The 13951-nt window shown below is 47.4% G+C and overlaps 1 protein-coding gene across 1 annotated transcript; it reads left to right on the top strand.

Moving 5' to 3' along the window:
- Nucleotides 1-1207: 1207 nt before the first annotated feature.
- On the top strand, nt 1208-11858 carry FBXO2 (F-box protein 2). The gene is made up of 6 exons (XM_044671274.1): nt 1208-1229; nt 5019-5297; nt 8976-9105; nt 9192-9287; nt 9706-9841; nt 11724-11858. The coding sequence occupies exons 1-6, from the start codon at nt 1208-1210 to the stop codon at nt 11856-11858; spliced, it is 798 nt and encodes a 265-aa protein (XP_044527209.1).
- The last annotated feature ends 2093 nt before the right edge of the window (nt 11859-13951 follow it).

Raw genomic sequence — 13951 nt, 5'->3', positions numbered from 1 at the left:
TGTGTGTGTGTGTGTGTGTGTGTGTGTGTGTGTGTGTGTGTGTGAAGGATGTTAAACCTTAGACTAGATTGTCTCATTTTAAAGAGGAGGAAACAAAGGGTGTATAGAAGTGACTTGTCTCAAGTCACATCAACAGTTACTGGCAGAGATAGGATGGGTATCCAGGCCTCCTCCCTCCAATCAGGCCCTTCTCCCTATCCACTTGAGTTTCCATTGAACTCAACTGAACAGATCTGGGAAACGCCATTTTCTAAGGTGCCTAGAGGAGCTGGGTATTATCATCCCCTCCTGAAGGAAGAATCATGTGAAAATTTTGCTTTTTCAAATGCTGCCCTCCTATCCAGCTTCTGCCCCAAATAACTCACCCAAGCGGAGACGCATTTGGAGGAGAAGTTGACCTTACAGCCTGGAATGGCAGAGCTGGAGAGGCTTCAGAACTGAGCTGGGAGGGACCTTAGAACACAGAAGTCAGAGCGGGAGAGTGGGGGTGCTCCTCTAGAGATCATTGAGCCAAGAGCCCCGTTTAGAGAAAATGAGGCCCAGAGGGGTTTGAAATGACTTGTTTAAGGTCGCACAGAGCAGAGTAGGGCTACAAACCCATTTTCCCCACTTTCAGGTCAATGCTCTTGCTACTTTTGGTCACAACATTCACTCCCTTTTCCAGCCCCCCCTTTCCCCCATCACTTCTTGTCTTCCTTCTCCCCAGTCTAGTTTGACCTAGAAGCGCGCCCCTTCCTCCTTAAGGCCAGGGGAGTTGGCCCATTTCGGCAGATGCAGACTCCCAGCCTGGACCTCTTTTCTGAAAGGGCACCCTCCCCCGTCCATTCATGGCCCAGGTAAGCTGGCTCTCCGCGGACTCCTGGCTTCCTGGGTACCCCCTCTGCGTGCTAAGGGCCAAAGCTGACTGTGGAGCGTGGATGTGAGCCGCAGCATTCCCAGCGGAGCCGGACTGGGCCCGGAGCCAAGGGCAGAGGAGGAGCGCGGCGGGCCAGGGCGGGGTAGCGGTTCCCTTTAAGAGGCGCTGGCCAGCCTCGCCTGCCCGCACCGGCGCCGGAGAGCAGAGAGGGTAGCAGAGCTGCGGCAGTCTGTGCAGGGCAGAGGAGGGCGTAGCATCTTGGCTGCCTGAGACCTGCAGGAGAGGAACAGCCGGGGCGGCGCTACTCCCCTCCTCCTCTGCTGATCGTTGCATCCCTTGCACCGGGAAAATATGGAAGGAGACGGTGATTCAGGTAGAAAAAAAATGTGCCTGGAACCGGGGAGGACCGATGAAGTCTTCTCAGCCTGGCCAGGGGGTACTTTGCAGGACAGGGAAGTCCCCAGGCAGGAGTCACCCCTTTCCCCCCAACGGGGTGGGTGGTGGAGAAGGGGGGCGGGACACAGGTAAAGGCAGCAAAGCGATTTCCCGTTTCCAGGAAAAGTGGGTGAAGGTGGCCATCAGGAAAGGGGCTTTCCGCTTTTGGGCTTTTTGTTGGCGATCTACCGGATTTACCCACCCAGGCCTTAGTCTCCCCATCGGTAGGGACCACAGAACTCATTTTCCTTGTAGACTCTTCCACCAGCTGTCTCTGGGTCTCCCCAGAGGAGCCTTTGTCAATGGAGTCTAACGTAGTACTCTAGGCTTGTGCACCTGCCCTCTCAGCTTAGGGAGGAGGGGTGGATTTGTGAGAGAAACTGAGTCAGATGTGTGAGGGAAAAGGAACTTGCTTAATTTCAGACTTGTTCAGCACTCCTTGTCTCAGGCGGTGACCCATGTTCTCTTTCTCTATGGCATTTCAAGGAGTGATACACCTCCTTCCATCTCCTTTCCCTCCCCTCTCTTCCTTTCCCTGCCCCTCCCCTCCCCTCTCCCTATTTGATACCTGTTCTGTTCCTCTCTTCACTTCACTGGCACTATCATTTCTTAGTGGTGCCAAATTGGCCAACAAAGCAGCAAGGGCTCTGGGGAGAGGGGAACCCACTAAGTATTGTTTATGTTTGGGGTTCCACCAAGAGTGTGTGCAGAGAGGCCAGGCTGATGCTGAGTGGCATAAAGCTGCTGTCCTCCTTTGATGGGCTGAGAGGCCATTTGCTGAGTCAGTGTGTCCTTTGGGGAGGTGGGGTGGCTCCAGCTGTACTTTTGGTACATTTTTTGTGCCTTGCTCATTTTCCACTCATGCCCCAAACTCCTCTAGGACAGCGACTCTTTCATTTGTCTTTTTCATCTCCAGCACAGTGCCTGGCACCCAGTAGGTCCTTTCCAAACCTTTGTTGATTGATTGATGTCCTCTGAATCCTATCTAAGTGTATTTGAGCCCCTGTGCCCTAGAGACCCCCTACATCCCCAGCCCTAAGTCAGGTCTAATGATTTAAATCCCCTTACTCTTGAATACTTGACCTGTGGTTTAGCCTATGATTGACTCATTGAATTGATCTCATCTAATCCAATTCCCTCATTTTACAGATGAAGAAACTGAGTCCTGAAGGCAAGATTGACTTGGCTAGGTTTATACAGGGAGTGAGTAGCAGAACAGGGTTTGACCCCAGGTTCCCTGATGCCATTCCAGCATTCTTTCCATGGTGCCATACTGTCTCTCCACTGTACCCTCTGCATGGCCCCAGAATGAAGGACCTGTTGTTCCCAGGGTCCAGTAATTCTCTGGTCTCAGGGGCCAAATCTAGGTGAGTGAGTCAGCTCCTGTGGCAGTTTCCAGGAGCCAGATAACTTTCCAACCAGCAACAATATAGGTAGTTGTGTGGGGAAGAGATAGGGGGGTAAGGAGGTAATCAGATCCTGGGTTCAGAGCACAGGGCCAAGGGCCAGGAGAGCTGACTAGAGCAGGGTGTGCCATCCTGAGAGCATCAGGTGTCCAGCCAGGGCCTGAGCTGGACCCTGAAGACAAAGGAATGGTTAGGACTCCTGGGTCCTGGTCCCAAGAGAATGCCCTCATCTATAGGGCAGAGAGCTTGATGAAACCTCAGTGGTCCAGGCTTCTCATCTCGATTACCTGGGGAAAGTCGCCAAACCTTTTTGGGCCTCAGCTTCTTTTTATTTCTTCATCTTTTAAAAGTTATATTTATGCCACTTTTAAAAACTGATACCTCTTATTTTTGACATTTCGTTCATTTCCCAAGATATCTCTTCCCTTCTCTGTGAGTTAGATAACTTATCTGTTATAATGCTATAATGAGGAGAAAGAAAGAGGGGGGCAGTAGTTTAGCAAAACTGACATTGACCAACCATGCTATGTTTTGCATCCACAGTCCCTCATCTCTTTACAAGTCAGGAAGTTATGTTCTTCAAGGCCATGTTTGATTATTATACTTACCTTATGTTTGATGCCTTTTCTTTTTATAATAAAGTAATTTCTGGATTTCTCCCCTCTCCAATAGCCTTTCTTCACGACAAAGAAAAATCCAATAACTAAATTTATGGCTTTTGCAGCATTGTACACCATCTTGAATGAAGAAGTTCCTTTCCTCTGTTGCAGGGCTTAAGATTAGTGCCTATAATTATAACTCGTTTACTTTCTTTTTTTTCCTTTGCAGTATTTATTATCTGTTTCTTTCCTTTTACTAGCTTCACTGAATCGGTTTACCCAAATCTTCCCATGGTTCTTTCATGTTCCTTTTCTGCAAAATGGGAGAAATAATTCTTATAGTCATCCCACAGGAATGTGGCAAAGGTCAAGGGGAAGCTGGGCTACATGCGCTGAGTGCCTAAGTGGCACACAATTCCATTTCAAATCAATGTCTCTCTGATGCCAACTATGTGTAAGGCCCTTGGCAAAACACTCCTAAAGATGAGTCAGACTAGACTGGTGTCCTTGAAGAGTTTACAGGCTACTCAGGGAGATAGGGATGCACATAGGTTGAATGTAAGAGCTTGAAGGGCAAGGATTGTATCCTTCTTTGTATCTGTAGCCTCCGTGCCTAGCACAGTGCCTGACACATAGTAGGTAAACAAATGTTTAATGATTGGATGATTAATAATTCTAGTACAGAGCAGTATATGAAGATAATCAAGTGTTCTTTGCATTCAGAAGAGGGAACTGTGTCAGTGGGGAGGTGGAGGGAGGATGAAGGAAGCTTTCCTGGAGGAGTTGGACCCTGAAATGGGTACATTTGTGCTGAACTTGGAGCTTTGGGACCTATATTCAAATTCTGGCTCTGTACTTCTCTTCTCTGATCCTTAGTTTCCTACCTATGAAAAGAGGAATTTGGAATTGATGTTCTCCAACGTCCTTCTGGCTTTTGAATATCCTATGTTCCACCAATAGGAAGCCTGATGAAAATCCAAAGATGCTGACTTTGGAGTCAATTGACCTGGATTGAAATCCCACCTCTTATGTTTGCTACCTCTATGTGACTTGGAGGACATTACTAATCCTCTCTGATCTTCTATCAAGATCTGAGATCCCTTCCAACTCTAGAGATCCAAGGATCCCAGGGATCTAACAATCCCTTGAAGTTCCTAGAGCCTCAGTTTCCTCATCTGTAAAATGAGGTTAACAGTATTTGCACTATCCACCCTTAGGATTTTCTGGGAAAAACACTTTAAGTACTCCCAGCAATATGTAAATCCCAAGGACCTCGTGTTTGTGTGAGCTAACAGACTATATTCTCTGTCCCTGTCTCTGGAATATTCTGTTCAAATGAACATTGTTTAAGCATCTAATATTTCCAGAGCATTATTCGTGGGACTAAGGATACTAGGATCCTAGATGTAGAGCTAGATGGAGCTCTCAGAAGCCAAGTGGTCCAAGTAATTCCCTCCTACGACAGAAGAGGAAACTGGCCAAAAGAGACCAAGTCACTTGTCCAAGGTCATGCAGGTGTATCAGAGGTGGAATTTGAATCCAAGTCCTTTGACTCCAGAGCCAGTGTCCTTTCTGCTATACTGTGTTGTCTCTCAAAGATAAAGGGGGACCTGATATTTTTAGGTATTGTTTTCAGAGGAAACCTAGAAGAAGAGAAGGTATGGTCTCAAGGCAGAGGACTGACCAAAATTCTGCCCCCTTTTCTACCCAATCTGTCCCCAGAGAGTCTGGACCAGCCAGAAATGGGCATCGAATCCCTGCCTGAGCCTGTCCTCATCCAAATTCTGGCCTTAGTGCCTGCCACTGAGCTGGTGCTCATGTGCCGACTGGTGTGCCTGCAGTGGAAGGCCCTGGTGGACAGTGCTTCACTTTGGATCCTCAAGTGCCAGCAGGAAGGGCTGGCAGGGGAGGATGAGGTGGAAGAAGATCGAGAGAACTGGCAGTTCTTCTACTTCCTCCACAAGTGGAAGAGAAATCTGCTCAAGAACATTTTTGGAGAAGGTAAAGAAAAATAACCTGGGGAGAGAGGGAATTGGAGGGAAGGGAGGGAAATGGAAAGGAGAGAGGGAAGAGATAGGAAAGGGGAGGGGTGGGGAAGGAGAAAGAGAGGAGAGATAAGGGGAGGAAGGAAGGAGAGGGAGAGGAGAGAAAGAGAAGGGAGGGGGAAAAGGGAAGGAAGAGAGAGGAGAGAGAGGAGAGAGAGGAGAGGTAAGGGAAGTGGGGAGGAAAGCAAGGGAAAGGGAAGGGAGGGAAGATGTGTAAAAGGAAGGGGAAGAAGAGGAAAAAAAGAAGTGAGGGGAGGGGAAGGAGAGGAGAGAGGAAGAGGAAAGTAGAGGAAGGGAAGGAAATAGAAAAATGAGGGGAAAGAAGCAAAAAAGAAGAGAGGAAAGGAGGAAAGGGAGATGAAAGGGAAGGGGAGAAAGATGGAAAGGAGAAGGGAAGAGAAGGGAAGAAGGAGGAGGAGAGGAAAAAGAGGAGAAGAAGGGGAGGGAAGTCAGAAATCTAGATTTAAAGTCATGACCACCACGACCCCTTGCCTTTCCCTACCTATAAGCTAAGGCAAATAAAAAGGTATCTAAATGATTAACAAGGACCCCCATGTCACTGACAATGGAGGCAGGTGGATTGGGGACAGACTTGCAAGTCATTTCATCTACCCATCCCTCCAGGTAGCATCATTCCTCAATAACCTTAGTTCAATTTGACTCTCATTTTTGTGTCTATGTGTTTAGTGTCTTACTTAGTGTCCTAGTGTCTTATTTAGACACATAGGATTTTAGAATTGGAAGGAACTTTAGAGGGTACCTGGTCTAACCCATCTCCACTTAGGACTTCTTCAGCATCCTCTGACAGGTGGCCAACCAACTTCAGTTTGAACAGCTTGGAATTCTTGGCTCCAATCCTAGCTTTCTCCCTACTCCTAATACACTTATAACTACAATCCCTAGGCAAGCCACTTTGCCTTTATGGGCCTCAGTCTCCTCATCTGTAAAATGAAATTGTTAGACTATATTTCTTTTCTTTTTTTAAAAAATGCTTACCTTTAGTCTTAGAATGGATGCTCAGTATTGCTCATAAGGTAGAGAAGTGGCAAGGGTTAGGAAATTGATGCCAAATGACTTGTCCAGGGTCACAGTTAGAAAGTATCTGAGGCTCAGTTTGAACCCAGGTCCTCCCATTTCCAGACATAGCTCTCTATCCACCGAGCCACCTGGATACCCCTAGATTAGATTTCTAAAAGCACTTTCAGTTCTAAGTCTTATGACAGCCAGTAGTAAAGCATTCACTACATTCTGAGGCTGCCTATCACTTTTGGATACTTCCCAAAGTATGGAAGCTTCTTCCATCAAAACAAAATCGGTCTTTCCATATCTTCCACTCATTGCCCTTGGTTCTGTCCTTTGGACAAGGTGAAACCATGTTTCTTGAGCCAGCCCTTCAAATATTTGAAGATGGAGATCATGCCACCCTACCCCATGGCACATGCCCCCCCCTCAAATCTTCTCCTAAATTAACCAGCTCATCTGCTTTAAATTACCTTCCTAAACCACAAAATCGAGGCTCTCTACCTCCCTACCTGACTTCCTCTGGACACTCCTTTGCTTATCAAGGTCCTTTCTAAAATGTGGGATCCAGAACTGAATTCAGGACCCTAGACAGGGACTGCTCAGGGCACAGTACAGCAATAATGGACTGTTAGCCCGAGATTCCATCCTCTCTATTGGCATATTGAGTCATACTGAACTAGCCCAGAAGAATTAACCAACCCTCCCAAGGGCTAAAGTGAACCAGATTAAAATGTAGTTGGGGGAGTATTTAACAAAATTAAATAAAAATAGAATAGAATGCAGATAATGTTACTCTGTAGTTTCCTAAGTCAGTGTGTGGCCATAGGATCCTTAGGTATGGTTTAGTAGCTACTGTTTCCATTTAGATTTGACACCATTGGTCTAGCCCTACACTATGCTTATGATTTTTTTAAATCCAAGAGCAAGACTTTACAACTATCGCTACTAAGTTTTATCTTTTTTCAAAAACTCTTACATTCTATCTTTTTTAAAAAAAACCCTTACCTTCCACATTAGAATCAGTACTATGTATTGGTTCCAAGGCAGAAGAGCAGTAAGGGCTAAGCAAAGAGGGATAAGTGACTTGCCCAGGGTCACACAGCTGGGAATCGTCTGAACCTAGGACCTCCCATCTCTCAGCTTGGCTCTCAGTCCACTGAGCTACCCAACTGCCCCCTACATTTTATCTTAAAAACAAGTTTAAGACAGAAGGACAAGTAGAGTGAAATGATTTGCCCAGGATCACACAGCTAGGAAGTGGCTAAGGTGAGATTTGCATCCAAGTTCTCCTGACTCCAGGCCTGGTGCTCTATCTACTGTCCCACCTAGCTGCCAAGAAATTTTACCTTAATAGATTCAGTCAGTTAAATAGAAGTTGTAAGATAGAGTGAAAGGAATACTGAATTTGAGGGGTTAAGGACATGAGTTTGTATCCAGGCATGACCACTTACTGTTTGTGTGACGGAGTAATCCATTTCACCTCCATTTCCTTGTCTTCAAAATGAGGAAGTTGGAATAGATATCCTTTAACATTTTTTCTGATTCTAAATCTGTACTCTGATAGGTTGCTGTGATCTTTTTTGGGATCTCAGTTTAATTATCCAATTATCCAATAACTATCTCTTCTAGATTTATCTAGATAGATCCCTCTCTTCCCTTTTGGGAATGAGAATCTAGATAGATCTAGATAGATCCCTCTCTTCCTTTTTGGGAATGGGAATCTAGATCGATTTAGATACATCCCTCTCTTCCCTTTTGGGAATGAGAATCTAAGTAGTCATTAGAGAAAGGCTTCCTAAAAGGGTGGATTCAAATCTCCTCTATCTCCCCTCTCCCCCTCCCTGCCAATCCCTCAAAGAAGGGACTAGGATTTGATTTCTGTTCTCTTGATGGAAAGATAAACTTTGAAACAACTGGAACTGGTCGGTGGTGGTGGTGGTGGAATGGAAGGGCAGTAGGCTCTCCTCCCTTAGAAAATGGTGCAGCATTTTAAGCAAAGGCTGAAGGCCCACTTATTTTGTATTTGCTTTGAAAGGATTTAATCTTTTTTAGGGATGGGCCCCTGCAATTCTGAAATTCTGTGAGGGGGTTGGGGAAGAGCTCAGTTTTCAGGATAAATACTCCCTTGTGATTATGGGGTAGGGGCCAAGCTCCTTGAAGGCACTTCTGCTTCTGTATCCATAGTGCCTAGGACAGTGCTTTGGCACATAATTCATAATAAATATTTGTTTGACTGATTAATAGGATATAGGGGAAAATGAGGGATGGTACTTTGTGACTTAACAGGACTTACTTTGTGGCTCAGTGACCATCTCTTCTTAACTTACTGGACCCAAGAGAAGGAGGAAGCCTGGAATGGAGATGGCCAGATGCTCAGATGCCCCACTCTTTGTTCCATCCACTAAACCAGGCCCATGTTAAGCCTGGATACTCAGGCAGCCAGCCCCAGGTTACACTTTTTGTTTTTTAAAGTCCTTTCTCAACCCTAAGCCAAATCCACATTTGCTAGTCTTTCTCTGCTACCCAGTCTTGGGCTCAGTTGATTTAAAGAAGGCCAATCAAGTGCATTGGCTGCAAAGTGTGGACACACTCTGCTTTTGACTCTCCACAGAGGAGTTCGAGGCTTGGGGGGACGTGGAGCACGGTGGAGATGGCTGGAGGGTGGAGGAAATTCCTGGAGATGGTGGCTTTGACTTTCCAGAAGACGAGAATGTCAAGAAATACTTCGTCACCTCCTACGAGTAAGAGGACAGGATGGGCCCTGGGTAGGGGAAGGGAGAGAGGTGCCTGGAATGGGTTTCTTTTCCATTAACCCCTTCTCTCTCAGATGGTGCCGCAAAGCCCAAGTAGTTGACCTGCGGGCAGAGGGGTACTGGGAAGAACTGATGGACACCACTCAGCCCGCTATCGTGGTGAAGGACTGGTGAGGAACACACTAGGGGGTGGAGATGGGGAGCTATGGAGGTGGTGGAGACCTTTCAGCCCTGCCAGCTACAAAACAGTTGGGGGATAAGACTGAGTTGTGGATAAGGGCACAGAATGCCTCGCTCCCCTTTCTGAGAATTTGGTGGCTTATTGCTAGCTTTTTTTTTTTTCTGTAGAGGGTGGAAGAAGAGAGGGTGGAAGAGTACCAGGGAGGGCAGGAAGGGGTGGAGTTGAGAGCTAGGCTGAGGTGGGTGGGCAGCCAGAGTGTAGAAATACATTGCACCCCCTTCTGAGAGCTGCGGTGACTTAGTGGTATCTGTTTTGTAGAGGGGGAAGGGAGCCAGAGTGGAAGGGCATGAGGAGGGAGGAAAGAGGTGGGGCTGGGAGCTGGGCTGAGGTGAGGGGTTCCCCTGCAGGTACTCGAGTAGAATTGATTCTGGCTGCCTGTACGAGCTGTGTGTGAAATTGCTGTCTGAGCACGAGGACGTCCTGGCCGAATACAAGAGTGGGACGGTGGCAGTGCCCCAGCAGAGTGACACAGGCTGGACAGAGGTGACAAGCAGCTGAGGGAGATTCAGGGCAAGCCTGGGCTTAGTTGGGCAAAGGGGTTGAGCTGAGGTGACTGGGGCTGGGATGGGAGCTTCTTCCTTCTTGGGGAAGTTGGGGAAAGGCTTGTCTGGCAGAACCTTGGGCTGAGGCCCAGAAAGGGGCCGGCTCTGAGGCTGGGAAACTAGGGAGAGGCAGCCTATGGATGGTGGTTGGTGGGTAAAACAAAAATTGAAAACTATAAATCTAAGGTGAATAGGGAAGAATGGAACTAACTTGGTTCAGAGAAAGATTGCATACCATATAAACACCCCTTGGAAGGAACTTCCATGTTTCACCGGGAGCTCAAAAGAAAAGGCTTAGCATGGAGCAAAGATCTGAAGGGCTATTACCTGGAGTAGGAACAGACTTGTTCTGACCTCTGGGGCCAAGCAAAAATTGTAGAGCTTTAATGTAGAGAGAAAACGTCCCCACAACCAGAGATGTCCAAGAGCGTGACAATGGGCTCAGGTTTTCAAGTAGAAATTCCTTAGTAAGAAGGCTGTAGAGGGGATTTCTGATCATTTGAGGCTTAGATGGGAGAGCCTCTGACGTTCTTTTCCTCTTGAAGTTATATAGAGATTTTTTTTTTAATTCTCAAGGGCTTGAGTCCTGGGTGACAAATGAATGAAGATGGACAAAAGCAGTAGGAAGGAGGCAAGAGCCACAAGGACAGGGACTCAGAAACCAGTTCTGCTCTATTCCTGAAATCTGAGAAGTAGATATGTATCTGTCTCTTGGGACCGAGAGAGAGGAAGGGCTGGGCCAGCTCAGAATGGGGGAATGGGTCAGTGGGCAGATAGCAGGGAGGGAAGAAGGAAAGAAAGTTCCAGGACTGAGCTATCATCCACCTTCATGACTAAGAAAGGCCAAAAGTTTGAAGCAGGCTGCTCTGGGGACAAGAGAGCTGGAGACAAGTAGTTCTTTTCTTGGATTGGAAAGGTTCCAGCCCAGATCGATGGTGCCCTAGTTGTCCATTGGTAACCAAGTCCCAAGTATATAAGCCTTGACTAAGAGCGAACAGCACTCGAGGACTGGTTTTGGAGAGCACTGATGGGTAGAGACAATCTCCACCATCAGGGAACTCTCTCTAACTCAATACAGAATTATAGGATTAGACAGAGTTGGAAGGGGTCCCTTGGTGTAGACCACAGAGCTCCCAAGTTTGATTGAGAAGTTGTCCCCATCCCAGATCACACAGACAATGAATGAGCAAAGGGAGCTGGGAGAGGATCTGACTTCCTCTGACATTGCATCCATAGCCAGGGAAGAAAATCTAGGAACTCGTTCTCCTCCCCTGCGAAGGGTGAGCATGGCCAATTCAAACTGAGATGATCGTAAATACGGAAGGGGTGTGTGTGTGTGTGTGTGTGTGTGTGTGTGTGTGTGTGTGTGTGTATGTGTGTGTTGGGGAGAAGATTGTTGAATAAGAGTCTTAGAAACACCAAACACCACCCTCAAAGAATGGGATTTACAGAAAGAGATTAAGGTAAACATGGCGGAAATGAGCCAGTTGGGGTGGGAGCCACTGAGCAGATTTGCTAGGGTGAACAAAGAAACAAATACAGAAGGGAACCATTGGCTGAAGGTGATGGTGGAGGTGATACAAGACCTGACAAGGCGACGAGACATGGCCCCTGTCCTCATGAAGGTTATGGTGCAATGGTGGTGGGTAAGCCACAAGCATTCATCACTATACAACACAAGTCGCTGTTGGGAAGGAAAAGGAAAGGGGGGGTTGTGTAAGTCATGGTTTTATTGTTTTTTTTGTTGAAATGAGTGCCCCCAAGGGCCAGAAAGATGTATGAGTATGTGTGTGTATGTATGATCCTGCTTTCCATCTTCTCAGATCTCTCACACCTTCAGAGACTATGGGCCAGGAGTTCGATTTGTCCGTTTCGAGCATGGAGGCCAGGACACGGTCTACTGGAAGGGATGGTTTGGTGTCCGGGTGACCAACAGCAGCGTGATGGTGGAACCCTAACTTGATCCAGGTCCTCCTCCCCAGGGGCTAGGAGCTGTCTCCACTGTGGGTGCTGCTCTGTAGGCTGGAGAAGGATTCAATTCTAGAGTTCTAACCCTTCCCTGGGCCCTTGACTCTTGGGGAACCTTTGGGGATCCTGGAAGGTAGGCGTTGTGTCTTTGCACTATGCACTCTCTGATTTCTGTCTTTCTTCCTTGGGAACCCCCACCCCCACCCCTTCCTCTCATACCTGCTCCCACAGAAAGTCTGAAAGGATGGGGGAAGAGTGCTCACTAGCATACACTTGCATATTATTCGCATGTCTGCCCGACCACTTTCTCTTCTGACCAAAGTTTCCAAGTATGAATTAGATCAGAAAAAAAAGGATTCATTGGGACCCAGTCCATCCTGTTTCTAGCACTGGGATCAGTCCAGGCCCCGTTGTGCCTTGGGCCTCATGTGAGGGCCTGGGAGCTGGGACCAGGCTCAGCAGCCACTGCCTGGCCTGGCTTGAGAACAAGGGCTGGGATTGTGAAGGCAGGAGGAGATAAGGAGAGAGAGAGAATCAGAGAGCTGGGAGCCTGGAGCCTGACTGATACTTGAGTATTCCGCTGGCAGGAACCAGAGAAACCAGGGAAGCCTTTGTGTGGCCCAAGCCATTCCTTCAGCCCTCTTGGAGTGCCCCAGGGGGAGGAGGCACTTGGTCCAACTCTGACATCTTTGCATAAGGTGGGGCTGAAACACCAGCCTACCTCTTCCCTGGCACTCTCTCTCTATATATACACTAAGCTCCCATTCACTCTGCAGGTGCACCTCTGACCATGGTGGCCAGTGGAGAGGTGGGGGGGGGACTCCCCGCTAACACCCCTGGCTCCATCGATCAAACTTCTCCTCCCCCAAAGGATGATCTCAACCCTTTAATAGCTGATGCTAGTTTCCTTCTTCTATGGAGTCGGGGGCAGATTCCCAGTCTATAAGTTATCAGGCTTTTCTGCCATCTTGGTTGAGGCTGAGGGACCCTGAAATGTGCTGAGATGGTGCCTCTGGGAGAAGGCAACTAATAAAACCACTGTGTCTGCTGCCACTGGGTCCCGGCTCTCTCTGGGGACCTTTGGTGGCTGGGTCAGGTCACTGGTACCACCTGCCAGTAACAATTGTACAGAGTCTCTCATGGAAGTGCCCCTGTGCCCAGATGCCTTTCACTGAGAACAAGTGTTCAGTCGTGTCTCGTATTGAAGGTGACGAGTTATTTTGAATTGGAAAGGGCCTTAGAAGCCATTTAGTTCAATTTCTCTCATTTTACAGATGAGGAAAAGTAAGGCTGAGAAAAGTGAAATGATTTGCTTGAGGTGCTGTATTGGAGTCAGAGGACAAGTCATTTCCTTTGGCTTGGTCTCAGTTTCCTCATCTGCAAAATGAGGGGATTGGATTAGATAAGCTCCAAGGACCTTCCAAACTCTCCTCCTTCTTTTTAAAAAGCTCTTACCTTCTGTCTTAGTATCAATTCTAAGACAGAAGAGTAGCAAGGGCTAGGAGATTGGCCTTAAAGGACTTTCCCAGGGTCACACAGTGAGGAAGCATCTGAGGCCAAATTTGAACCCAGGCCTGGTGCTCTCTCTATCTATTGTATGACCTAGATGCTTTTCAAACCCTCCTATCAGAAGGAAAGATTAACCCTGGAGTTGGGGTGAATGGATAAATGAAAAAACATTTATTGAGTGCTTACAAAGCACTGGGATTCGGGGTTGGAGACCAGAGTTCTGGCCCCTGAGGCCAGTGACAAAATTACAGTTGTGTAATTTTGAGAGGACCATGAGAAGACAGTAATTCACAGAATTTCAGAGCAAGAAGAAACCATCTGCTACGAGTTCGAATTTGTACTCTATTCTTGTACCTAAAGAGTTCTCATTACAATCTATCCACCATGCAGTCATCTAGCCCTTACTTAAAGGCATCTGGTGAGGTGGCAGTAGAAGGTGATACATTCTCCCTTGGACAGCTCTAGTTCCTGGAAAGTTATCCCTGTTATCAAGCCCAGTTGTCTCTGTTCCTGTTAGCATGTGACAGCCTTCAAACACTTGAGGACAGCTCTCCTGTCCCCCATGAGGTTAAGC

Source organism: Gracilinanus agilis, chromosome 3, assembly GCF_016433145.1.
Source record: "Gracilinanus agilis isolate LMUSP501 chromosome 3, AgileGrace, whole genome shotgun sequence".
Taxonomy (NCBI): domain Eukaryota; kingdom Metazoa; phylum Chordata; class Mammalia; order Didelphimorphia; family Didelphidae; genus Gracilinanus; species Gracilinanus agilis.
This window is presented reverse-complemented; position numbering and strand designations above follow the sequence as displayed.

Excerpts from the sequence above, each read along its gene's own strand:
- FBXO2 (XM_044671274.1), top strand. The coding sequence starts at position 1,208 with ATGGAAGGAGACGGTGATTCAG. Across the intron at positions 1,230-5,018 it reads GGAAGGAGACGGTGATTCAG|AGAGTCTGGACCAGCCAGAA; the intron begins GTAGAAAAAAAA and ends ATCTGTCCCCAG. Across the intron at positions 9,842-11,723 it reads GTGACACAGGCTGGACAGAG|ATCTCTCACACCTTCAGAGA; the intron begins GTGACAAGCAGC and ends CCATCTTCTCAG.